Here is a 27,712-nt window from a genome sequence, read left to right as displayed (position 1 = left end):
GAGTTAAATAAAAAACTCAAATCAGATTACTTCTTTGTGGTTCACATCAAAGGCCTGCTGGTACAGCCAGGGACAACTAAGTGCATTTCTTTTCTGGACTTGATGAGCAGGTACCCTTGGCAAAAAGAGATAATGGTTTTGTTTCCATTTAAATTCCAAAGATTGGACATTCCAAAAACTGGAAATAAGATGCTCACAGGTTTAAATTATTTTGCCATTGCACATTTAACATTTTCAGCCAACTGGGACAGCACCTTGAACATTAGAAGTAGTGTTAAGATCAGATTTCTGAACTTGCTATCAAGAAAAGTAATTCCAAACTGGTCTAAACCAAATAGTCTTGCTGGAAGAATGAAAAAACTATGGGATCAGATAATCTTTGGAAGCTGAAGCACAGACAATCCATGACTGGTCTGTACGTATAAAGAAAATCATGTACTGTGCAATCTTTCCTGGGGCTAGCTAATTACTATCAAGTGTTCAAGTGCTCAAATACAGGGAAATTTTAACAGTGTTATATTCAGGATCTTCAAGGAATGGATATTTCACAACCAAATCTAGTGTGGTCTGACAAATTACAGTTAGCATTTGAGCAGCATTAAATAGTAGATATCCTTCATTAACTTCAATTTTGGTCAAAGCAATTGTGTTAACAACTGATGCCTCAGAGTGAGTCACCACCTGAAGTTAGTACAGAGCAAGCTCCTCATTTGGTGGAATTTCTGAATATGAAACTACCCAAACTACCAAACTACTCATTGGACTGTGTTGGAGAAAGAACGTATATGCCCTTGAGAACTACATCACTATATGTAGGGTTAGGTTCACATGTTATTTTGAACTCAGAATTGACCCTGCAGCACTGAAATGGCTACAGGAAATTCAACAATGTGTATATTATAGTTTCATCCTGCTGGTGTACAGTTTTAAAATTGAGTATATGAAATGGAAGAAAACATAGTAGCAGAAATATTTAAGGAGGAGAAGTACTCATATGGAAGAGTAGAGGATGATATCTAGTAATGGAGGATACTGTTTATTGATATAGTGACAGGTCCAAGCCCAAGGACAATATAGCAAAATCTTGACAGCAGAGCAACTTTTCCAGGGAAGAGACAGTACATTCCAGAGAGAAACTTAAATTAAGAGACTGTGTAGTTCTGAGCTGGATTAGGCAGGGAGGGAAGAATCTCTCAGGATATATCTATTAGGGTACTGGGTTCTATCTAGAATCTCTCAGGATATATCCAGGGTACTGGGTTATAGTTTTAGTCTGGCAAAATTCTGTCCATTAGGTGTAAGCAAACAAAATATTGGAAATCAATCGGATTTTACTATTTCGTCTTTGGGTTTGGTCTGTATAAAAGTAGACAATATCCCTCCATTAGTAGATTCTCCTTTCCTACTCTTCTATACGAGTACTTGTCTTCCTTTAATCTTTCTGCCACTATCCATTGAATACATGGATAATGGTTACCTGAACTACTTCCTTTTTACTTGTGGCAAAAGAAAAAAAAATGGATTCCTTCTGAACACAGGCAGAAACTATAAACGAATGCTGAAAAAAAAACCCCTAGGGCTGTGTTTAATTTCTTTAGAAGCTTCTGAATTAACTTACTGGAATCCTCAGGGAAGCAAGAGGTCCAGAATTAAGAAAGAGAAAATATCTGTTTGCAAAAATTGCTACTCTAAATGTTTGACTAGGAATGCTGCTTTTAAGATATCATCTTTGGGTTTTTTTAACTAACCTTTTATACCTCTGTATAAGCTCAGTAATTGTATGTTTATTTCAGTCTTTTATGCATAGTCTCAGGTTATATATAAAGACATAACTTTCCTTTAGAATCCTTTTAAATTCATAATAATTGTTTTGAAACTTCCTTCAGTATCTTTCTATAATTCCTGCAGAATGCTAATTTGTGTTGTAGAAGGGAAAACTCTTGTGGCCCGAGAAGAGCACTGTACCTTCTTCTATTAAATTTTCTTCTGTGCAGTTCTGGAGAGGGAGGAACAATTGTTGTTGTTGTTCAATCACTTCCCTGTCCTCCCGTCTCCTGGAGTTTGTCCAGATTCATGTTCATTGCTTCAATTACACTATTTAACTATCTCATCCTCCGGCTGTTCCCTTCACCTTTGCCTTCAATCTTTCCCAACATCAGGGTCTTTTCCAATGAGTCCTCTTGTCTCATCTAATTTTTCATTTAAAACTTTTAAGTTGGCAAATATTTTTTGCAAAAATGTTCAAGAAGGCTCTAATGTTAAAAACATCTGAATCCCATCTCTCCTTTATATATTTTTTTTGGGGGGGGCATTGTAGAGAATATATAATAGTCAAAGTACTTAATTTACTGTTGATTTGATTTTAATATAATATAGATCTCTCTTATAGCCAAGCTCCTCATCCTAGTGTAAACATTTTTTTTTCAAGGACAGAGAAAATGGATATTCCATAGCAAAGTTACCACAGAAGCAGCTGGGATAATTCTCACGAGAGAGAGAGAGAAAAAAAGAGAAAAATTCTGTCTTTTTAAAAATAGAACTCAGCACTCAGCCAGGGTATTAACAATTAAACTTCAAAAACAGAGTCATGTCTAAAAATATAAGCAGCAACTAGAAAAGATGGAGACCCAACCCTCTGGCTGTACTGAGAATCGCAATCCTCTAAGGCAAGTACTGGTAAGTACATGGTCATCCGATGGTCATTATGGGTCATTCCTAATTGCTCCCATTTAAATCTGGGGAGCATGCTGCCAAAGAACCAGTTTTGGCAGCAAAGTCAGCTGTCTGTCAGCAGGGAGGAAAAAAAAGCCCCACTGCCTTATATATTCTTGCCACCTCTTCTTAATCTCTTCTGCTTCTTTTAGGTCTCTACCATTTTTGTCTTTTACCATGCCCATCTTTGCACGAAACATTCCCTTGATAATCTCCAATGTTATCTTTCTTGTCTCCAATCTTTCTAGTCTTTCCCATTCTATTGTTTTCCTCTACAGGTAATCCTTGAGTTACAACAGTTCACTTAGCGACCGTTTGAAGTTATGGCATAACACCCCCTCCTCCAAGTGCTTACAACACAATCCTGAAGTTACAAATGTTGCAGCATCATGGCAATTGTTCACCCTTACGAATGACCATGGAAGCACTGCAGCATTCGCCCTGCCTATTCCCTGTGGATGGCCTGGCCTGTGGATGCTCATCTTGCAAAGATCTAGTGAGCCCTCGGTTTCTTGGCCTGCTTTGGTGCCTCAGGTCTTTGGTGTGTTCGCAGAGAATGGAGGGCTAAAGTACTGCAAGATCATGCGAGATCAGTAGTGCAGGATCTTGCACTAATGATCTCATGTGATTTCACAGTACTTTAGGCCTCTGTTCTCTGCAAACGGAGGCTTGGATGAGATCTGCAGCAAAAAGCTTTGCAAAAGGAGGGAAGGCCTGAAACACCAAAACCTTCCCTTCATTTGTAAAGCCTTCTGCCATCTTTGCAAAAAGCTTTTGCTGCCAAGAATGGAGGCCAGCTGGGCAGAAACAATCGAGATGGGACCTGGCTATCTGACGGACTGGCTATCATGCAGGTCTTTATAGTTAATAAACTGCATCTTGAATTTTACCTGAAAGCCAGCTGGTAAACAGTGAAGCAATGAAGTTATATGGGCATAACATGCTGCTCCCATCATTGCCTGCACTGCTGCATTCTGGACTAGCTGTAGCTTCTATATCATCATCAAAGGCAGCTCTACTAGACCTCATTACATTAATCCAGGGAGCAGGTAAGCATAACATGATTTACTGATTGAAGAGCTTTTTAGCCCAGGGGAGGATGTGCAAAAGATATATATACAGAAATTAAAAAAAATATTCTATTCCCCAACAATAAGTAACATAAATCCTATGAGTCCCTTTCCTGATACCTCTGGTTCCCCCTCTCATCTTTGAATAATAAAGGGATTTTTTTCTAATTAAATAGAATTCCTCAATGGCAGAACTTCAAATGTACTGGAAAAGTTCTTAAAAATTCAGTGCGATATTCAGAGATGGAGTTGCCTTGACAGTAACTGACTGCATAGCACAGTTAAACATCAGGAGCTGACTACAGGAAATATTTTATGACATTTTGTTATGTCATAGAATACCTTATGATAATTTTTATGTCATAAATTGTTCTATAAAATTTGCCAAATTTCAGTTCCATAGTGTCATGTATCCCAGGTTTTGGATGCATTCTGTAAGTTATCCATGGGTACCTGGGTTAAAAAGGGTTTGCCCTACAGTGAACTATTTTGTCCAGTTACAAACCTGAGAGTTTTCGTACTGTATAGATTGGACTGACTTGGTTAGAGAAAACCAAATTGAAGTTTAAATGTCTCGTGTAAGTGAAGGTAGAGAGGAACAATTTTCTCAGCATGCCTTCTGATAAATAATTTTTTTTGTGATTGGATATGTTTGTCATAGCAGCCATTTTCAGCAACCTCTTCCATGATAATCACTTTATAATAACATCCTAACATTTTTCAAAATTTCAGATATGTCCTTTTTTTAAAAAAATAATTATAATTATTCTAGGACACACTATCAATTCTCAAACACTGTTTGTTTATGGCCCCTCTATGAGCCTCATTTACCTCTCTAATCCCCATCATAGTCACACCTGGAAAAAAGCTACTTTACCATCTGCACTGTATCTTAGTCATATTGTATTGTACTATACAATATATCTTTATATTATAAAGATGAAGTATGCAGTAGCTAACGAAAACAACTCTATGCAACCATAATTGTGTAATAGCAAACAACATTCTTAAACACATAAAATGACTAACAACAACATAAGGTTACCTAGAAATACAGTATGACCCACTGGGAGCCCTTATTGTCCATATCTACTCTAGATTAGAATAGGAGTTCCCAACCCCCGGTCCGCGGACCGGCACCAGTCCATGGCATGCCAGAAACGGCTGCATAAACAAGCAAAGCCTTATCTGTGGGATGCAGGCAGCCCACAAAACTAGTCTCCCTTTGGTCCACAGAAAAACCTCTCTCCAAAGAACTGGTCCCTGGTGCTGAAATAGTTGAGAGCCACTGCTCTAGAACACTGAAAACATATATTGCTAAAGAAAATTAAAGGTTCTATCTAGAATCTATGAATGCATAAATAAAATTAAGAGAGCATAAACTCACAATATCCTGGTGTTATTTTGTAAAACAGACAAAAAAAAAAACCTTCCATGTTAGTATATCACAAAATTTAGTTATGAAATTAAAGGATTCAATTCCTCACCTGTTTAGTTAAACTTAATATAATATCTTTCATTGAATTAATATAATACAAATGTACTTACACAATTTGTTACTAAATGTAGTTTATCTATCTACTTAGATGGTTTTAAAAGAGAACAGTCTCACATGAACTTGTCTATTACTGCAATAATTCATGATTATTTAATGAAACTCCTATGTTTAAAAATAATGTGCTTTTGAATAATGCTTGCTAGGAGGCAAACATGGCAGTGCTATTGGCTTCATCTCTTATAATTTTCTGCAAACTACAACTAGAAAAAGAAAACTGGAGTTAATCAAATCTAGATCAGATCCTAGCCTCTTATCCTCCTAATTTAAAAGTGCTTCACTTTGCCCTGATTAAGTTCTTTTGTTAGCTGGAGATTTAGATGTTTAATTGATAATGATGAATATAATAGTAGTACAATTTAATTATAAACTTTTGAGACAACTTGTCACAAATATTTAAAATAACTGAGAGCTAAAATTAAAATACTATCTTTTGCCTTTTTAAACATTACGAGTTATAGTTTCTTTCCTCAACATGTACTAACCTTCTTAAAAAGAATACCATATTGGCTTATTTAGCAACGGTTCAGAGTTATAATGATGATGAAAAAGTAACTCTGCAACCAATTGTCCTATTTACTATCTTTGTAGGTTCTTAAAGCAAAGGAAAGCTGAAGTAGGATCATAAGCATAGCTGCAGTTTTACTTAACAACTGAGTTGCTGGTCTCAGTTGTGGTCTCTAAACAATGACTACCTATAAAGCTTTTTCAGACTGATTATCTTAATCCGTGCTGCTTATAGTATTAGCTATCAGACAACTGTTAATTATTATTCATTTTTTCCCAGCACAAAATTAAAATAAGAACACATACCTGGCTACGGCTTCACTGTACACAAAACCAGCATCTGCTCTCTTTACAATTTCAAAGCAGAGATCTGCACCATCCATACTGCATACAAAAAGTATTGAAAAAGTATTTATGAAACATGAAACTGACTTTCAAAGTAATGTTAATATTCAGAAATGTACATTGTTAGAAGACAAGAAAAACATACAGACTTTATAGTGCAATCACTGACCAGTAATTTCATCTCGAAACACTACAATTTTGGAGAAACGGTCTCAAATAGGAAAAGTTACTGGCATTTCTAAATTCTTAAATGCAAAATTTCTGAAAAGTTTGGCTTTTCTCTTCTCAGAACCCCCGTCCCAAATGAATGGACATTGGAAATCGATTATTAACTTCCGTATGTATTCTCCCGTATTAAAGGTGGGGTAAGTGTAAAGTAATATTTGGACTAGGAAGATATATATCACTGCATGATAGTGCACTATTTTGGTACTACTTCACATGATTGTAGTGAGATAAAAAGCCCTGAGTTCTTGGAATAATGATGGTTTATTGATTTAGAAGAGATATGATGGAACTGTTAGCCCTCTCATCCAAATTTATGTACAGAAACAGAATGAACATGTAATTGAATAACATCAAGAAGAACAGGTTAGGGTTCTGCCATTTACTGTTTCCAAAATCACCTGGAAGGCTGCGATCATTGCTCTCAGTTTGTGCCACCTGAGATAACTGCTTCATTTAGTCAATGACAAAGCTGTTTGAACTTAATAAATTGTAGTATTGGTAAAATATGATGCAAAATAAAAGATCCACAGTAATAGGTAATATTACCTACAAGATTATCTTGGTAATTACAGAGACATACAATTAGTCCTTGATTGACAACATTTATTTGGGCTTGGCACTGCAGGTGCTCAAGGGTCAGGCTGGGCGTTTGACCTCTGCTGTCCAGGGCTCCGGGCAGCCCGCACCACCATCCAGCCCCCCTGTATGGCCTGAGAGGAACAGTGAGGCTCCTCCAGTGGATCATGCTTTGGCACATGCCCTGGTCTCATCCCCTTCTGCCAGAGACCCTCAGATCTATCCCACCCTGCCCAGGCCCCCACAGGCCTCCTTGATGCGAACGATGTAGAGCTGGCCATGCCCACCCAGTAGGCCACACCCACTCCATCCACGGCCACCCAGTAGACTGCACCCACCCCGGCCACACCCACCCGGCCCACCGAGGGCAACTGCAATGCTGATGTGACCTTCAAGGAAATTGAGTTTGACACCCCTGCATTAAATGAATATAGATTAAATTTAGATTAAATACACAAGTGACAGATTATAATGCAAAAATAATAGGCTGACATAGTTTTATCACATAGAAAATTATATAAAAAAGAATGAATGGATCAAGAGGAAGGGGAAGACTGAGATGCGTGAATGAATGATACAAATGATATCCTCAAAGAAAAAGGTAAGTAGATTAAAAGACAAAAGGCAGTCTATGAAGTGGTGTGTGTTATGGTTTGCAAGGAGAGATAGTGATGTATAGCAAATGTTAGTATAACCTATTTTTAACTACAGATTGGTTTCAATTAGTGAGGTTAACAAATCCCATGAAATAATTATATTATTTGAATTCACACTTTTCAAAGTGATCTTTCTAGCGAAAATATGAAAATTGGTTCCAGCTTAAGGTAACTTTTAGACACAAATTTAATAGTATATTAATGAAATATTACAGAAATGAATAAAAAATATACTTATACTTTAATTTTATGGTTAACAAAGTCATAGCAATTATAGAAAGCAAAGTAAAAACAAAAAAAATCTAAATATCGTTCCTAAAGATAAGCGTACAGTGACAAAAAACACCTTTATTGTCTCTCAAATATTTTAGCAGCATAGACCAAACTGTTTTCTCTTTCTTTAAAACTTCATACAAATACCGGTAGATGCAAAGTGATATATTTACATTTCTGCAAATTTGTATGCTTTGATCAACCTTAGTATCCATGTTTTTGTTTTCTCAAAAGATATCTTCAAATTCCTTGAGAATGAATTCACTTGCACATTATTTTCTTTTAACAATATCTTACTTTCCTTATGGACTAGCCTTAATTGCCTATGCATTAACCTCACATAAACTGAAATCTGGATTGCATTAAACATGACCTTGCTACCTGTATTCCTTTTCCTTATGTCATATTTTCAGGTTTTTTTTAGTTTTCTTCTGCATATTCTGCACTCGTTCTGAAAATCTTTGAAAACCTAGCTTTGATCCCCAACCTAGGCTTGGGATGATTATCAAGCCTCTATTGTTTTTCTGCTCAGTGGGTTAGTTTTTTTCTGGATGTTCATTCTCTCCTTGTCTTTATTTGTTCTTACTTTTAAAATGTAAGCTGGGATTTGGGTTGCTGGATTGGAATGGGATAGAATAAGATAAGATAAGGCAAGAAAACACAATATAAAAGTTTATCTTTCTCTTAGTATAGTATTCAATACTAATTTAAAGAACATTATTCACTTCCTTAACTGATCACATTATTCTCCTCTGGCCAGACATAACAATAGTTACTGTACAATTTGAACAGAATATGCAAGTAACCATTACACATAATACACATACTTATTTATGCACACATGTACAAATTGCAATGTGAAAAACCATACTTGGCATTCTAGAAGAACTGAAAATCTCAACACAAATATGAGGAATTTAAAACTTACAATTCAAAAACCATATATAGCATTCCATCAGAACTGTAGGTCTCCAAAAGTTCAACAATGTGAGGATGTTTCAGCATGTGACAGATACTTGCTTCCCTCTTCAGATCTGTTTGAAGACAATAATTTCTGTATCATTAAATATTATAACAAAGTAACAAGAATGATATATTCCTAATTAAATTCTTATAATTAAATATTTCCTGTAACATTGGTTTTAAATGTTTACGAAAGCTTTGACAATTGAATATTAACTATATAGCTATTTTATGGCAACTCAATACATAATACACAATGGCATAATATAAATGTTATCTAGCACATGCATAAGAAATTAAGAAGGTAAATGAGATTACTGTCTAGCACATAGACCTGGCTAAGAAAAAGTGTCATTAGCATTCTTCAGTGAGTTCCCAATTTTTTCCAATTTTTTGAACCTCGTAGAACCTCGTAACACAGAGATAGGCAACCTTGGCTCTTTTATGACTCGTGGACTTCAACTCCCAGAATTCCTGAGCCAGCATGGCTCCGTTTGGAAACCTCTCCCTTTCCCCTCAGCATGGCTGGATCAGGAATTCTGGGAGTTGAAGTCCATGAGTCATAAAAGAGCCAAGGTTGCCTACCCCTGCCCTAACAGAATAAGAGGTTTTCCGGTTTTGTTTTTCAGTGCATCAGTTATTTTAACTATCTATTCAACATATATATCTACATCTAAATGGCTGTTGTTTTACAGCGTAAGATAGTCCTCAAATTACAATCATTTGTAAAATGAGTTATGATGGTCCTCACTCTTATGACTGTCATAGCATCTACATGGTCACACAATAAAAATTTGGGTGCTTGGCAACTGGCATGTATTTATGATGGTTGCAGCATCCTGGGATCATGTGATCACTATCTGTGACCTTCCCAGCCAGCTTCTGACAAGCAAAATCAATGCAGGAAACTAGAGTTACTTAACAAAAGTGGCAAAAAATGCTTGTACAATTAACTGCCTTGCTTAGCAACAGAAATTCTGGTCCCAAGTTTGGTCATAAATTGAGACTACCTGTACATATTTATATAGATACATGTAGGATTATTGGAATATCATGGATTTAAATACTCAGTCATAATACATTTTTAAGTAATCAATTTGATACAGATGGAAAAAAATCTACCTAAATCGATGGAAAGGACAAATTCATTATTATATCTATGTAAAACTGTCATACAGTGATACAATGTTATATATTTTTCAACAGTAGCAACGTGGTGGCTTCTTTGCTTTGTGGTTTTCAAATACTTGGGAATATTTTATTGTACTCCACCACGATCAACATCAGCCACAGCACCGGTGCATGCTCTGTAGAAGTCCAACCTCGTATCAATTCAGGATCTTTGGGAGAAGATACAGGCAATCCTCCACTTATGAGCATTTGTTTAACATCAATTTGAAGTTATGACAGCAGTGAACAAAGTGATCCCAAAGTTACAACCATTGCACCACCCTCATGGTCACGTGATAGTGATCTTAGCACTTAGCAACTGGTTCACATTTATGATGGTTGCAGCATCCTGCAATCAGATGATCACAATTTGTGAACTTCTTAGCCTATTTCTGACAAAGTCAGTGGAGAATCTAGATGTGCTTAACCGCATGATCCACTTAATGACCATGTGAATTAGTTAATGTCCCTGCAAAAAAGTAGTAAAATTGGATGTAAGATGCCTTAATAACTGTACCACTTAATAATGAATTTCCCAGTCCCAATTATTATCAGAAGTTGAGGACTATCTATAAACTATATGTGATCCAGCACAAATATATGTAGTCCCTGACAGAGTAGCACATTATTCACATTAATCAACCTATTCTACTCACTGGACAAATAGCACATTTCTTAGGAAACTGAGATGCATAATGCTTATCCTGAACCTGACTGCTTAACTCATAATTTTTGTATTTCCCTCTCCCTTTTCCCCACACCACAAAATTTCCTTTTTTGCAGGTGGGACAGATTGCTTTAACAAGTTATCTCTTCCTAAACTGCTTTTCTTTTCCCTGATTAGTTAATTAGTATCCTTGCTGCTTGCACTGCTATCTGAAATTGCCACGATTCTAATCAATTTCATCCCAAAAGCTTCCTTTTGTATTCTAAGCAGCCAGGATCACCATGCCATTTCTTTCAATGCACATTCTCCATTGTTTGCTCGCTTATTCTTTTGTAATCTCTTTCTTTCCAATGAGTATAAATATAAACATTGTTTCCCCTTGGTAATTATCCCAGAACCAAGGTGAGGATTCCAAAGGGTGGGGAGAGTGGGGAAAAAGATTTGTATGATTGACATCTTTTTCCCAGCTTCCTCATGAGTCGAGTACCAGAACATGAAATTTCCCTGCCATTAGGGCTCACCTAGCTGACTTGGGTCGTATCCTGCTGATACTGTAAATATTTAGGGCAACTTATTAATTAAGCTTTTTAAAGCTTTATTAAAGTCCTAGAGTTTCTGTTGGTGTTCTCCTTCTTTGGCATCTATCCTGCAAATTCTAAATTAAATGTTGACATGCAGATTAACACAAACAATATTACGTCCAGGATTCCTGTTTCAGGAATGGTAAATGATGCCACTGACTACTGAAATCTTTCAATAGTCTACAGTATTTACATTTTAATCTGTTAAACCAAAAAGGATTTAATATACCAAGTAAACCCCTATTCAAACTAATTTGTTTCAGAAAAAGCAATAGATAATCATCTCAATTAATAGGAATAGCATTTCAGAATTCTGTGATGGGTGGAAAGAAAGCAAGACCCTAAGTTACAGGGAGATTGAATTCACTCCAATGAACTTTCTTGAATGACCTCAATTACCAAATACAATGGCTCAATGCGCAGTTCCAGCACTCTGTGATCATGCTACTCAAATTTGGTGGAAGAATAGTATTTTTTTCTTTCTTTCTTTGCAAAAGGTGGGAATGGAAGCAGCAAACTCATGGAAGGCAAAAACTCTTAAATTCACCCAAAAAAGAAAAAAAAAAAAAGATTCTCCAACTCATGTCACTAATATCGGACTATTTGGTATTGAATAATGGTGGCAATTTCGCTGTTTGTCATTTGTTTGGCACATCTTAACGACAGAAATCCCTGTGACTTTTCTCATACTCACTGTTCAACACAAAGAATAGTTTGAATAAAAAATCCCTTTCCTGTGATTTTACTGTAGCTTTCTGAAGGTTGGGAGATTAGTGACTATAAGGGGGAGACCGCCAATACTTTAGATCATGGGTCCCCAACCCCCAGTCCATGGACCGGTACCAGGCCGTGACATGCCACACTCTGGGCCACGCAAACAAGTGAAGCCCCATCTGTGGGACAAAGGCAGCATGCGAAACATGTCCCTTCTAGTCCACAGAAAAACCTTTCTCCAAGGAACCAGTCCCTGGTGCCCAAAAGGTTGGGGGCCTCTGCTTTAGATGGGGCTTGAAAAGATAAAAATAGATGCTGATTCAAAATTTAGACAAATGTAGAGTAGTAGAATCAACTTCACAAGTTTCCTTAGGCATGAAGACAGAAAAGAAGCTTGTTTGCTTGATGCACTTCTCCTGAACTTGCCTTATGGCAAATATCACGACTGCTATACTCCTTTCTGGCCCAAAGCCATAATGTACCTTTGGCAGACTCCTTTCTGAGACAAGTCTGTTCAGAAGAATAAAGAGAAAGATCTTGTCTGCAAAGGATAGCACTGAGGTACCTCTATATTTTTTACAGTCTGATTTGCTTCCCTTATTTTTATAGAGAGCCACAGTGAGGGCATACAGAAGTCATCAGGAATATTCTTTATACATCAAATGAGGGAGGCAGGTCTATGGCATCCAAGATTGGCTGTTGAGGAATCTACTATTAAGAAATTATGACAATTCTGGATAATTTATTGAACAGGTAAGAAAAGTAGATGGCCCAGTGGTTTTTTAGTCCTTCCTGGTCTTTCATCAATCTTGGCCCATTAGATTACAGCAAGGGGGAGCATCCTGATTTAGAAGAACCATAAACTGGCTTAATGGGCTAAAGAACTCTTGGCTGGCTGGCTGGCTGGGGAATTTTGATAGTTGAAGTCCACACAACTTAAGAGTTGCCCTGATTGAGGAACACTGCTCTAGTGATATCCATGTTTGGATAGCATTCTGCCTGCTCAGTCTTCCTCTACCATCACTTATCCTGCATTTCTCACAGTTCCATTTGTGCTTAGGACAGCAGGTGCTTAAACTTGTCTGTGTTTGAAACAGATATAGGTCATTCTGCTGTTGGCACAGACCTTCTTCTTGACTTGGAGGGTAGCTAAAATGATCTCCTGGTTTTCATCCAAGTCTTGATATCTGGATTCTGAATCCAAGTACAGTTGTTGCAGTCTTATGATGACATCTTTAAACTGCATCCACTTTTCAGAACTGTTTCCTCCAGAAAGTTTTTCATTAAATAAATCTTAGAAGCATTGGACTTTGTCTGAGTCTTGTATTCTGCTGATGTTGAATGACTTTGATACTTAACAGGAAAAAAAAGTTGTTACCACACAGACATATATCATATACAGGAAAGCAAAGAGGCATGAAAACTAAAACACTCTATGTTGTATCTTTGCAGACATAACCAAGATAGAAAACTGCCCAAGGACAGAGCCCTTTGAAAGATCTAACCCAGTGACAGGAAGCCCTCAACCAGAAGGTTATGATAGTTGTGTTCTTCTGATGTTCATCCTTAACAAGTATCATTCAGTAGTATATGATCTCTGTATTTAAAGATTTCATATACAGTAGTTAGCAACAGTAGCAGTTACTGTTAGTCTCAATTGCTCCAATAATCATTTATAATTACAGGTAGAGTCCTTGAATTACAAATGTAATGGAGCCTGCTCATTTCATTCGTAACTTGAAAATTTGTGGGAGTGAATCTCGTACCTTGAACGCGATTCACTCCACTTTCGTCCATGCATTTGCTAATTGTTTCCGGGCGGCAGCAGCCTGGAAAAGGCCTCCGACGCCCGGATTGGGCCTCTGGAGGCACATGGAAGTATCCCCTGGTCTCAGATCTGGGTGGCAGCAGCCTGGAAAATGCCTCCGACGCCTGGATCCAGCCTCTGGAGGCAAGTGGAAATGTCCCCCAGCTTTGGTTCTGTTCTCTGTTGCAGAGAACAGAGGCCTAAAGTATCATAAGATCACACAAGATCAGTAGCATGAGATCTCGCGCCACAGATCTTATGTGATCTTTTGTTACTTTAGGCCTCCATTCTTTGAACGCACCCAAGGCCTCGAGCAGCCAAGAAAGTGAAGGATCTCGATCTTCGCAGGGTGAGTATTGAAGGCCTAGTGCCTAGGGACACCCGGGGTGGGAGGGAATAACCAGGGTGAATGTTGCAGTTCCGCCGTGGTCGTCCGTAAGGGTGAACAACTGCCGTGGTGCGGCAACATTCATAATGTCGGGATTTGCTCATAAGCACTGGGGGCGCTTATTGCGTAACTTCGCTAAGGGAATGTTCGCAACTCGGAGATTATCTGTATCTACACTAGACTTTACTGTATATTTTGGTAAAATGATTTTGTTCCCAGGTTTAAGTTGTTACATGAAAGATAAAGTATATTATATTCACTTTCTTCATACCATGCATTAACTTTCTAAGTAGTATATGATATATAAGCATGTCTTTCTAAATTGTACTTAGAAAAACCTGCAGGTTCTCCTCTCATACAAAAGGCAGTCTTACCCCTTGGTATTTTTGGAGATCCTTTTTGAGTTAGGGCATAATTGAAAAAAAATCCCAATTTTCTCTAATAAAACAACAAAAAATCCTGACAATATTTTTTTTTAAAAAAACATTTAATAAAATATGTAAATAAAAAGTTAAAATAATGAATCTATTAAGACAAGTGCACATTCATTCCAATCCTTTGTTTCTCCAAACTGTTCTATCAACAGAGCATTCCAGTTTGGATAGAAAATTGATTCTCATGTAAAAGAGTAAAGATTTGTCTTAATACTAGCAAATTTCAGTTTTTTTTTAATCAAAAGACTTTCAAGAAGATTTTTTAAAAAGTTCATTCTCAGAATAAGACTACTGAATGTAGTGATAAGTTAAAATAAGACTGAATAGGCAATGAGCCTTTTTGATTTCTCTTGTTTTTCTTACTTCTCTTGCTACAATATGAACTATTCAGGAGACAAAGCCAGAATATATAACTGTTTTACTATGTTCATGATTTAGTCTTTCTTCACCTTTTTTCTGATGATTGTCAGACCTAAGAAATTCCAGGTTTCTTAAGGTCTTCAGCTTATATTTTTTATAGTAAAATTTAAATTATTTCTATTATATTATTATTCAAAGTTATTTTTAGTTAATAAGCAAAACTATTATATAATTATACTTTACATGCAATAAGTATATCAAACAATCATTTAGAGCAGTGGTTCTCAACCTGCGGGTCAGGACCCCATTTGGGGTCGAACGACCATTTCACGGGGGTCGCCAAACAACGCAGTCCGCCATTTTTTCCCCTTTTCCTTAGCTGTGCTACTCCCTTTTATTCTATTGGCTTTTGAAAGCCAATAGAATAGACTCTCTTGAATAGAGTCTAATTCTATTGGCTTTCAAAAGCCAATAGGAATTGTCCAGGCTGTCTCTGCCCTGCTGAGCCCACCAAAAGTCCCATTCTGCAAACAGTGCTGCACCAGTTGAGTAGTCCTCGACTTACAACCGGTTGGGGGGGGGGTCGCGGCATTAAAAAGGTTGAGAACCACTGATTTAGAGACTAAGCATATTATACAGGTAGTCCCTGAGGTACGAACCTAATGGAGCCTGGCCATTAGGCTCATATGTCAAAAATCAGACTTAATTTTACAAATTTTTAAAATCAAATTAATTAATTAAATCAAATGGGTTGTTAAATGAATGAATATCTGACTTACTATTTCCTCAGATAGCTGCCATGCTAACTGAACTGGGAGGGTTTTCTGCCGGCTGCCGATCAGCTGTTTCCGGTGAGCTGGCTCAGGAATTAAATTGCCTCCAAGCAGGGCTTGCAAGCCATCAGTTATTTAAAAACAAAAAACAAAACTGCTGCTAGCCAGCTCAAGTGTCTTCAGCTATCCAGAGAGGGGTGGGGTTGGGGCTGCTACTTTAATAAAAACCACTAGCTTAAGAGCCAGCCAGGCAACCAGAGGGAGATGGGGGAAGGATCTGCAGAACTCTCAGCTTGCAATAGTAACAGAGATGAAACGGACTTTGAGGTCAGCTAGTCTAACCCACTGTTCTCACAAGAGTGTATATCTGATAAATGGCTATCCAGTCTCTTCTTAAAAGCTTCTAGTGATGGGGCACCCACAATTTCTGGAGGCAATTTAAATTTAAACCCTACAAACTACAGTAATATATGCTAATTTCCAAGATAAAAGCTGAATAGTTTGCAAACAAAATAATTTACAAAGTACAGTACTTAAAAAGCAGAGCAGTTCCCAAACTGCTTGCAAACAAATATTTTAAAATATTTTAAAATACTTAAAGAAGTAATTGTAGCACTCAAGGCCAGTCAGTAGCAGATTGCAGCAAAAGCAAAAATTGGTGCCAGCTTGGCTCTTGTTTGGCCCCTTCTGGCTTCTTGTAGCCCCGAACGGCCCCAGGCAAGTCACAGAGATAAAAATGGCCACCGCTGCAGTAGAGACTAAAATCAAGTCACATGGCTACAGAGGCCTCTTCTTGGTCGCAGTTTTGAATTTCTAATAAAAGTACCTTTTCTGAATTAACTCGTTTTTGTGAAAACTTACTAAATAAATGCTTGTACCTGGGGGTTTACCTGTACATAATTTTATGTACTCAATGTAGCAAAGAAAATCATTCTCAGTAAGCATTGTTATTCCAATTATGTTGTTCAAATTCTAAGAATCTACACAGTAGAAATTGCTTTTTATATAAAGTTGAAGGTTTTATTAACTATTCATCATGTTTTCTGACTTTTTGGGCCTAGTAAATTACAATTAGTAGAACTGTGGCTTCTAAGCAGAAATCTTATCTTAAGAATCCCGTATACTACCAGAAGAGAATGGTTTGACTGTCTAAATATAAATAGTTAAAATATAGTAGCTGTGATTTGTAGTTCTTTAAAATATAATATAATGATTATTAATTTTGTTGAGAAATAATAATATTCAATAGCTGTGTCATGACATAATTTAAAAACACAATTGTATCAACACTTCCCTCTGACCATGGCATACATAGAACTAAGTTAATCACTGGATTCCCCAAATGTTCCATTAGTAAGAGAATGCACACATATAAGCACACATATATTAAAAGTATTTTTTACATTTGATTTTTAAAGTGTAAACAAATGCCGAATATAGAACAGCAATAAACAAGATACAGGCTCTAACAATCTTTTTTTTTTTAAAACTAAATACTCAACATTTTATTGCAGCAAAAAAAGGCAGAGCTTAGAGCTTTAAATTAGTAGCACATCTATATATAATTATTTAGTAAAAATATTTTTCAATTTGCCTAGAACAGTTTACTCCTTTGATTTCTTTGTTAAATAATTGATTTGAGTGAAATAATATAGATCAGAGGTCCCCAACCTTTTGGGCACCAGGGACCGGTTCTGTGGAGAGACGTTTTTCCACAGACTGGAGGGTGAATGATTTTGTGTGCTGCCTGCATCCCGCAGATGGGGCTTTGCTTGTTTGTGCAGACTGGTTGGTGGCATGCTGCGGCCCGGTACTGGTCCACGGACCGGGGGTTGGTGACCCGATATAGATAATGGACTCAGGGTAACAGTATTAATCACTTTCATTTTCTTTAATTCGTCAATACTTGCAGAAAATAACTGTAATTGACGTACTTTTCAAACAGAGCATTTGTTTGGGGTAAAAAATCCCAATAAAATTTTGGGACATAATTGTCAGAAAGATAATAAAAGAGAATAAAACACTGTATGGTAACAACTGATTTTTTTACCTTCAGTACTTAAGCCTGGACTTGAAGTGAATTTTGCTACATCGACAATCTTGACAGCAAACTGTTGCCCAGTTTCTCTGTTGATACATCGCCGCACAACACTGAATGGACCCCTAGAAAGAACGACATTGCTTAATTAATTTAAACATTCAGAAATCTCTTTTTTCTTTACAACTTTATTATTTTTCATTTTTTATTTAATTTTCATTGAATTGGCATTTCAAGAGGTATAAATTGTTACAAAATAATTTTGTTTTGTTAAAACTTTTATTTAGAGAACTACAGCACTTATCAAATGTTCTTTGCTTTTAAAATAAATGAAAAACCCATATAGTTGGCATTTTAATCCTACACTGCTTTGTAATGTATCAGTAACACAAGTAAATTTAAATAAGAAAAAAATGACATAACACAAATCTATTTAACAATAAACTGGAATTTCATGAAAACAGTCATATGAGGAGGAATATAGATCAGTAGGATTAAAAGAGATTGCTGCAAATTATAAATGTGGAACATTCTGATAAGGGATTTTTTTTTTAAACAACTTCTAGTGGGGAAATGGTGGCTTGAGCAGCTCCTTCAGAACTGTAGATGAGGCAACAATTGAATTGGGGCCCAGGCAAGATCCCTGTAAATTGAAAAATTCTCCAGAATCAAAAGGAATCCCAGAAATTGATGTATTTGTCCTCCAGACAACTGTTCTTTGAAAGAAGATTGTGAAAGGGAGGTTTTTAAAATCAGCTGGTGAGTCAAATGGCTGGGAGGCAGGTTCTTACAGCAACTTCAAAGCTGTAGCACAACAGAAGAAAAAGCGGACAATATAATTGACACCCCATTTCTAAATCACTTTATTATAATTTATTATTCTTTCAGTTTAAGAGAGCCTTAGTCCAGATATAATTAATATTTCCTTTTGGAGATTTTCAGTATTTTTAGTACTATAATTTAATATTATTTTCACTATTATAAAAAAGCTGATATGGGTATTGGGAGTTGTTTGTCTAGCAAAAAGATGAAGGTTTGGATTATCAGCTGTTTTCTAAAGAAACAAAAAAAATATTTTATGGATGATTAAAATTTACTTTTTGGTGAATTTATATGTAAGGTACCAGATCTTGGAATTTTTAAATGTAGACTTTTGTGGGAACATTGTGTTTTTTTTTCCTATTGACCTTGTGCTGACTAGTGTGGATTTATAAATAAAAGTAGTGGGAGAAGTTTCCCTTGAACTTTCCCCCCCCTTTATTCTATTTTTAGTGAGGCTGTTAGCTGCCATTCATTTTCTGGACACTAGAGTGTGCTATTAACTATGGCTAGGAAAAGATCACAATTGTGTAGGTTTGAACAGCAGAATGTTTGCAAAAAACCTATATAGGAAAAAAAGGATGTAAAATATTTGAAATATAAGACTTTGGGTGTAGAATTTGTATTAACAGATTTGAAAAAGACTAATGGACTTGTTTTGTATATTAAACCACAACTGAAACCATATTTTTGTTGTCTTGCGAATTTTTGTTGTCATGCATATGTTGTATTAGAAGTAGAGATGCATGGAATGCATAATTCATAATTAAGCAAAAATCAAGAACAAGGGGGAATAATCTCAAACTAACAGAAGTTCAAAAATAATCTTAGAAAGTATTACGCCATAGAAGGAGTAGTGGAAGCTTTGAACCAACTGCCAGCAGAAGTAGTGAGTAAATAATCAGTAACTGAATTTAAACTTGCTTGGGATAAACACACGTCCATCGTGCGACAAAAAATTAAAAGTAAAAAAAAAGTAAATAAAAATAATTAATTAATTAAAAAGAAAATGAAAAGCAAATAAACTCAGAGACTTGATGAACCACTGGGTCAGTTTTCTATGCTTCTATTATTGTTGGAAGGAGTGTGATGGATGAGCAGCTAAAGACACTTGAACTGGAAAGCTGACAGCCCGGATTCACGACCCAAGCGCCGCCCAATGGCATGAGCTCCTGTTTCTGCCCCAGCTCCTGCCCACCTAGCAGTTCAAAAGCATGCAAGATGCAAATAGATTAATAGATACCATTTCGTAATTTTGGTTGCCTTTAGTCCATTACATAATACTTTAACTTTCACTTTTTTTCAGTCTTATTCTGGGTTTCTTCTTATGCCAAGTAGGTTTCCATAGCAAAGCTTCTCTTCCAGCTGATAAGTCTCTCTTTATTGCTTGTAGTGTCATTTGGATCAGTGAGAACCATCCTGACCTATGCATTGGTCCTCTGACTCCCTTAACCATAAAGTCTCGTTGCTTTAACATTTCAAGTCTCAGTCTTTGCTTCTGGTCCTCAGCACCATAAATGACTTACTTATAAGGCAAAATCAATTTTTCTTTATTTTCAGTCAAGTCCTCTTCTTGTGTAATCTGTTTTATAGAAGAATCAGGTGTAGTCTGAAAGTTAATTTTGAAGTTTGAAGGAGAGATTCTGGCTCTTAATTCTATAGTAAACTCTTTTATTGTAGCACATATTTCTTCTTTGGCCTCATAGATCTTTTCCAGAATAAGTTTACAATTTAAATGTGAGTGCAACTCCATTTTAAAAATTGTTCAGCTGCATCAAATTATCTTTCTCTTGAAGAACAGTTTAAAGGCCAAAACCATCTCCTCTCCAGATAGACAACAAATACAATATTAGCTTTTAACCAGTAGATGTCCTCAGTAAGCTAAAAAATCTTTTTCAAAAGTCATTTTTTCTTTTCCCTTTTTTCTATTTTTTCAGGAAAAAGTGGAGAAAGAAATACTAAAAAAAAAAAGCAGAACAGCATAGATTGATAGTAGAATGTTCTACCAAAGTTTCTTTTTTTGTTTCAGATGATACCTATTTTAAAAAAAGATATAAATTTGGAGGAATAGCAGAAGGGTATCAATAAATTTATTTGGGCTGGGAAGAAACCAAGGGTTAAGTTTAAGATTTTGCAAGATGCCCGAGAAAGAGGAGGACTTATAGCACCTAATTTGAAATTATATTATGATGCAGCCACCTTAACTTGGATAAGCGATTGGCTTAATTTAATGAATAAGGATATTCTTTCTCTTGAAGGGTGGGATTTAATGTATGGTTGGCATGCATACTTAATTTTTAATAAGAAAATTGATCGGGCTTTTAAATCACATATTTTGAGGAATGCTTTACTCCGAGTTTGGAAAAAGTATTATTATAGACTAAATTATAGAATACCTATTTGGGGGATTCCTGGACATGCAATTGAGGGAATCTCTAAGGGGATGAATTTTGATAAAATCTCTATAAAGAATTATTAAATTGGTCAGGTTCGGATTGGCATTTAAAATCCTTAGATATATTAAGGCAAGAAAATATTTTACAGTCATGGTTTCAATACTTACAAATAGTGGACAGGTGGACTGTAGATAAGAAAGAGGGAATAACACTAGAAGATGAAAATTTGGTAATTCAGATTAAAGATCAGAATCAGGCTCATATAAAAAGAATTTATAATGTTTTAACAGAATTAGATTCGGAAACAGAATTGGTTAAAGATTGTATGATTAAATGGGCTCAGAATATCCAGGAACCGATCCCATTGAACTTATGGGAGATAATTTGGATTAGAAATGTTAAATTTACACAAGCTCAAAATCTGAGGGAAAATTTTTATAAAATGTTTTATAGGTGGCATTTAGATCCTAAAAAATTATCTTGTATGTATTCTAATTTACAACCCAAATGTTGGAGATGTGGTAATATGGATGCAACTTATTTTCACGTTTGGTGGAATTGTAAAAAGGTAAAGGCTTTTTGGATTATGATTTGGTGGAACATTCAAAAGATCTTTAAAAGGAAGATAAAGTTTATTCCTCAATTATTTTTATTGGGTATTTTTGTGGATTTAGATGATTTTAATGTTGAATTTATTAACTGCAGCAAGGTTATTAGTAGGTTCATATTGGAAGAAAGATTTGTTGCCTACTTTAGAAGAATGGATATTTAAAGTTTCTAATTTAGCAGAAATGGCAAAAATTTCTGCTTATTTAAAGGATCATACACAAGAAAGATATATTATTGTATGGAGAAGATGGATAGATTATATTCAGAAGAAGTATGGGACTATAAAGTTTCATTTATTTTATGAGTAAATTTTATAGTCTTTGAAGTTTTGTTCTATTCTTTTGTTCGCCTTTCTTCCCAAATATAGAAGCTACCTTTCCAAGCCAGGGAAATAGTTCCAAGAGGGCTTTTACAGGCAAAAAGAAGCAAAAAGGCATAAAGAGAGGAGGGGAAAAAAAGATCTCATCCGGATTCACCACGGTGGGTTTTCAAGCTTAGCTGTTCTTTGACTTGTGGTTACTAGCAGCTAAGTGATCGGCCATTTTACTGGCCAATCTTCTTCTCTGTTGGTCCTCAGAGTCAGCCCGGACAGCTGGAGGAGCCACCGCTCCTCCGCAGCCAAGCGAAGCCTCTTCGACAGAAGTTGCACCCTCCAGGGCGACTTCAGACCCCATAAGGGTCTACCGGCGAAGGGAGGCTAGCTGACGAGGAGACAAGTTTCTTCGTGCGACTAGGAGCGCCGCAACCTGGAACCGGAAGTTTAAGGACTAAGATTATGAATTAGATGTAAGGGAAACGGGTGATTAATGGAAGATATACAAAGTTTATCTATATGAAAATTATTTAATAAGATGATTTATCTGGTTGATGCTCAATGAATTGAAATAATTTAAGGTTTGATGTTCTCTTATCAGCTTAAAGAGATTGATTGATGGATTAGATAGGTCTAGGATAGATCAATATTTTAGCTAAAAAAGGAGATATTTTTAGGAAATAGATTAAAGGTAATCTAGAATTATAGGTTGATTTCAGGATTAAGATTATTAGTTAGAAGTAAAAGAAAAAAGGGTGATTAATGGAATATATATTAACTGGATTAAGAGTGTGTTCTCTTTTTAGGATGATAGGGTTACTTGTAAGAAAATTATTATGTAATGTTGAGTTAATCTAATAAGATGATTTGATTGTTTGATAACACGGATCTTATTAGTTATGACAATTAACTGGATGTAATTTGAACTTTAATAGATTGAAATGTTTTAAGGTCTGATTTTTTCTGTCAGTTTAAAGAGATCAATTAATTGATGTACTAGATATGTATAGGATATTAATATGTTATTTTAATTAAGGGATATTAGTGGAAGAAGAATTAAATAAGATCTATGATAAAATCAAGAAACTAGAATATATTTGGAAGGGATACCCGAATTGATAATGTTTGTACTTAAAGTTAATTTGATTATGATAGTGTAAATTTTTAAAGCTTTAAAAACAGGTATAGGTTGAATAAATTTAAGCTAGAATTGGACTATTTTAAATAAATTATGTTACTTAAGGGAAAAAGAGAGGGAATATTAGATGTATTGACTGAATTATGTATATATGTTTTGTCTTTGGATGTTTGACTACCCTAACACCACGGTGTGTCTTGAGCATTTTGTTTGAAAAACTGAAAAACCAATAAAATTTCTTCCTAAAAAAAAATAGATACCATTTCGGTGTAAAGGTAACAGTCTTCCATGAACATGACCATGGAAAATATCTTTGGACAATGCTGGCTCCCTCGTCCAAGAAATGGAGATAAGCACTGTGCCTAGAATTAGACATGACTGGACAGGGAAATCTTTACCTATAATTGTCGGACTTATGTGTCAAATGACAATAAAAAGATTCCCCCCCCCCCCAATATCTAATGGATCAATTGTCATCGCTCTTGTATGGAATGGCCTTTCCACAGCTTCCCTTCAGGCAGGGGAAATAAGCTGAAGTACCAAAGACTTTCTTTCTTTTTCTTTTTTTTTACTTAATGGACAATATGATGCTAATAAGACTGTTGAGATAAAAGAATGGAAATTCTAGAGAACATCTTTTTCAGAAAGACATAAATTTTTTTGAAAAATTGATTTGATATGGATTTCAAAGAGTTTGGTGAACAAGATTGCTATTCTACTTAAGAACTTTTTTGATCACAATCTGAAAACCTCTGATTATGTAATTAATTACATAAGAGAAAATTTATAACTTTTAGATGGAGTTTAAATAAAGAACTACAAAAAGAAATTAAAAGAATTTTTTATAACAATTTTGATAAAGGTACATTTAAAAACTGTTTGGGATACTAGTAAACCTGTAATTACAGGTTACTTTATGCAATATAATTGTGAGTTAAAAAACAAATTCAAGAAAAAAAATTAGAATATATTAGAGGAAATTAAAAGGAAAGAGAATGAATTACAGAAGGGACCAACAGCTTCTGCTATTTTATATGAAATTAAACTTTTACATCAACAATTATCTATGTTAACTGTGACAGAAATAGAAACTAAATTATATTATGTGAAGCATAATAAAACTGAATTTGTAAATAAACCAGGGAAATGGCAGGCATATAAATTGATAAAGAAAACTATATTAAAGATTAAGGAAGGCAATACTGCATTAAGAGATAATGTGAGTTATTTAGAAATCCATTATTTCTATTCAAATTTGTACAAAAAACAGGAAATTTCCCTGGAAATATTGCTTAATATTTGAAGAAACAGAATTTACCAAAACTTTTTCAATCACCAAAATAAATTATGAATAGCCCCATTACAACTTTTGAAATATTAGAAACCATTGAAAAAACAAAATAGGGAGCACCTGGGCTTGATGGATTACTTAATTCATATTATAAATGTTTTGAAAATAAACTTTTCTCATTTTTTTCTCCTGCAATCTTGTATATTTTTTGTTTAGTACTTTTCTTTTTGGTGGTTAATTATATCTGATTTTTAAAAAACTAATAAACTATGGAATAGTATTTAGTGGAATGTTTAATGATTTTATTAATGGTATGGATGAAGAGACTGAAATATGAATATGACACAAAATTAGAAAGAGTAGTTAACACCTTAGAAGGGAAATAAAATATTCAAAAAGAATTAGCAGAGATTGAATACTAAGCTAGTATGAAATGGATGAATCTTAAGAGAGAAAAATGTAAATTGTGGCTTTGGGGAGAAAAAAAAGTAAGGAAACATACATGGGATAAGAAACCTGTCTTAAAACTAGTACATGTGAAAAGAATCTTGTATTCTAAAACAGAGGTCCCCAACCTTTTTCGGTTGGCAGATCGGAGGGAAAGGGAGGGGGAAGCATTTTACACGCATGCACAAACGGGGCCACGAGCACTGCAAATGGGGCCCACATGACACTCGCTAGCCTGCTGTTTTTGCAGCGTGGGTGCTAGCACCACTCCATTTTTGCCGCATCGCACCCCATTTTTGCCACACGCTGACCCGTTTTCACTGCGGTGCTAGCAGTGTGTGCACGTGTACAATGGCCAGCCTGTCCCATGGCCCTGTGCCAGTGGGTCACGACCCAATAGTGGACCACAGCCCACAGGTTGGGGACCCCTGTTCTAAAAGATCCCTAAGTTAAACATGAACCAATAGCATGTGGATACCTAAAACCAAATGCTACTTTAGGATGTATTAACAGAAAAACAGAATCAAATAATAGGAAGTAATTGTCCATCTGTTTGCTGGTTTTGTAAGGTAGTTTCTTGGAATACTGTACCCCTTCCTGGGCATTGAAATCTAAAAAATGTATTTGCCAAATTGGAGTGAATTCAGAGGAAGGAAACCAAGATGGCATGTTGAATAATGGGAAAAAACTGGATATGTTTAGCCTGTGGAAGGAAGATTGAAGGGAAGTATGAGATAGTGATAGTAATATTTGGACAACTAAACATTTGTCATATATAGGACATTTTCTATTATCCCAAACAGCAGGAATAGAACCAATTATTAGCTACAAAGAAGTACATTCAGGCTACACATGAGGAATAACTTCCTGAGTGTATGAGCTGTCAGTTAATGGAACAGATTTACCACATGAAGCATGTTTCTCTTCACAGGCAGTCTTCAAACAAATGCTTAATAGCCATCTGTCCAAAAAGCTTTAGTAAAATTTGCACTGAATAAGGTGTTGAACTAGATAATTTCTCATGTCCCTTCAAATTCCACTATTTTTCTAATATACCTTAAAACTGATAAAAACCTAACAGTGTAATTTAAGAAAAAGATCTTTTGGGTGTATCAGAATTATGACATGAAAACCATCTCTCATTTGCAACTTTTGGAATAGTTAAATCATACAAAAATGCATTTTTGGAGTCTCCTCTAGTCCTGACTCTTTGAGAATACTATGGAAATTAGTTAAGGCCCCCCCAAAAAATCTATGATGTAATTTCTCTTCATTTAATAGTGGGACATTTACCTGCCTAACCCTAAATGATTTCTTTAAATTCTATCACTGCATTTAAAAAAACCTCCCCAATATTAAAATGACCATGCATTATTGAAGACTATAAGTTCATATTGTTGTAAAGTTTGGCTATATATTCAAAGATGCTGCTAATCTTTAATATGGTTTGAAATTATTTTGTTACTCTCTCTTCTGTACCTTCTGAATCAAATATTGAAGGCAAACAAGACTGTCTATCACCTTGGTGGTGAACCTATGGCACGCGTGCCACAGATGGCACGCAGAGCCCTCTCTGTGGGCATGTGCACCGTCGGCCCAGTCCTAGGCCTTCAGCTGGGTTTTATACAACCTTTTCACTTTAGGCCTCTGCCGCCATGTGAAAAAAAAAGGTTCAATAAATCAATCAATTTCAACTTCTCACAGGAAAATAAAAAACCTCACAAAGTTGGAATTGATTGATTGAACTTTTTAGTCCCACCCACTCTGCCGTTACCATTGCAGCCACGCCCACCCAATGGGCCACGCCCACCTGGCACCCGACGATACATAAGTGGGTTTTAGGTTGCAGTTTGGGCACTCAGTTTCTAAAAGGTTCGCCATCACTGATCTATCAGCTTCCAGAGCTAGCAGACAATCAACAACTGTGGCAGTTTCAAGGCATAATGAGCTGAGCAGGTGAGACCCAAATTCAGACAAGGGGCCAGGTTCTGGCAGACACCTAGGCCTCAAACACAATGATAGTTAGAAAGAACTGAGCAAAAGCAATTACCAGTCTTCTTGAAAAGAGAGGGCAACACCCCTAATCAAGACACATAAGCACCGGAGGCTATAAAAGAGCAATCTCCAAATCTTTGTCTTCCGATGGAAACAACTTTAGCCCTACCGTGTTTCCCTGAAAGTGACCTACCCTGAAAATAAACCCCAGCTTGATTTTTGGGGGAGGCCTAATATAAACCTCAAAAACAAGCCCTACTTTTGGGATGAGGGCGCACTCCTAAAAATCAAGTTAGGAAGAGGGTGGAGGGTGGAGCTGCCCCACGCACCCACTGCAGCCAGGCCTGATTCGACACCTGCCTCGCCAACCCACTTCTTCTGCGGTGCCCCCTGGCCTACATTTTGCTGTTATAGGCCTTCCGGAAAGACCTATGCAGCTGAGAACCGAGAACTACAGTGAAAGCCAGGCCAGGGGGTGCTACGCATGTCAATCCGGAGCTCCATTCTCAGCTATTGAGGCATTTTCTTCCTCTGCAGAAGAAGTGGGCTGGCTGGGTGAGGGTGTTGGTGTCACTGCCATGAGGCGAGACCATGGAAAAGACATCCCTCAAAAATAAGACCTGGTGCCTCGTTTGGAGGCAAAACAAAACAAAACAAAACAAAACAAGACCGGGTCTTATTTTTGGGGAAACACAGTATGTCTTGTTTCTCTTGCTCACTGTATTATATTAGGTCAGCTTATGGAATTCTCTGATGCTCAGTTTATGAGCTGTTATGGACATCTCATAAGGCTGTCCATTTTTTCTGATAGCAGATTGGATACAGTTTAGATTACAAGGTAAGTTATGGGCTGTTTGAACTTTCTAAGTCAATAAGACTATCTATAT

General features: G+C 36.2%; 1 protein-coding gene across 17 annotated transcripts in view; it reads right to left on the bottom strand.

Moving 5' to 3' along the window:
• CASK (calcium/calmodulin dependent serine protein kinase) overlaps positions 1 to 27,712 on the bottom strand; it is a 169,969-nt gene that overhangs the window by 91,429 nt on the left and 50,828 nt on the right. For all 17 annotated transcript variants that reach the window (XM_039334824.1, XM_039334819.1, XM_039334823.1 and 14 more), the window contains 3 exons: positions 17,830 to 17,942; positions 8,851 to 8,956; positions 6,151 to 6,228 (listed from right to left, as the gene is read on the bottom strand). In XM_039334824.1, the coding sequence (XP_039190758.1) occupies positions 6,151 to 6,228; positions 8,851 to 8,956; positions 17,830 to 17,942 (297 nt within the window). The remainder of the gene's footprint in view (positions 1 to 6,150; positions 6,229 to 8,850; positions 8,957 to 17,829; positions 17,943 to 27,712) is intronic.

Source organism: Crotalus tigris, unplaced genomic scaffold, assembly GCF_016545835.1.
Source record: "Crotalus tigris isolate CLP2741 ecotype Arizona unplaced genomic scaffold, ASM1654583v1 scf7180000017637.401561, whole genome shotgun sequence".
NCBI classification, from domain to species: Eukaryota; Metazoa; Chordata; class Lepidosauria; order Squamata; family Viperidae; genus Crotalus; species Crotalus tigris.
The sequence above is the reverse complement of the archived record's forward strand: the minus strand, read 5'-3'. Positions and strand labels throughout refer to the sequence as shown.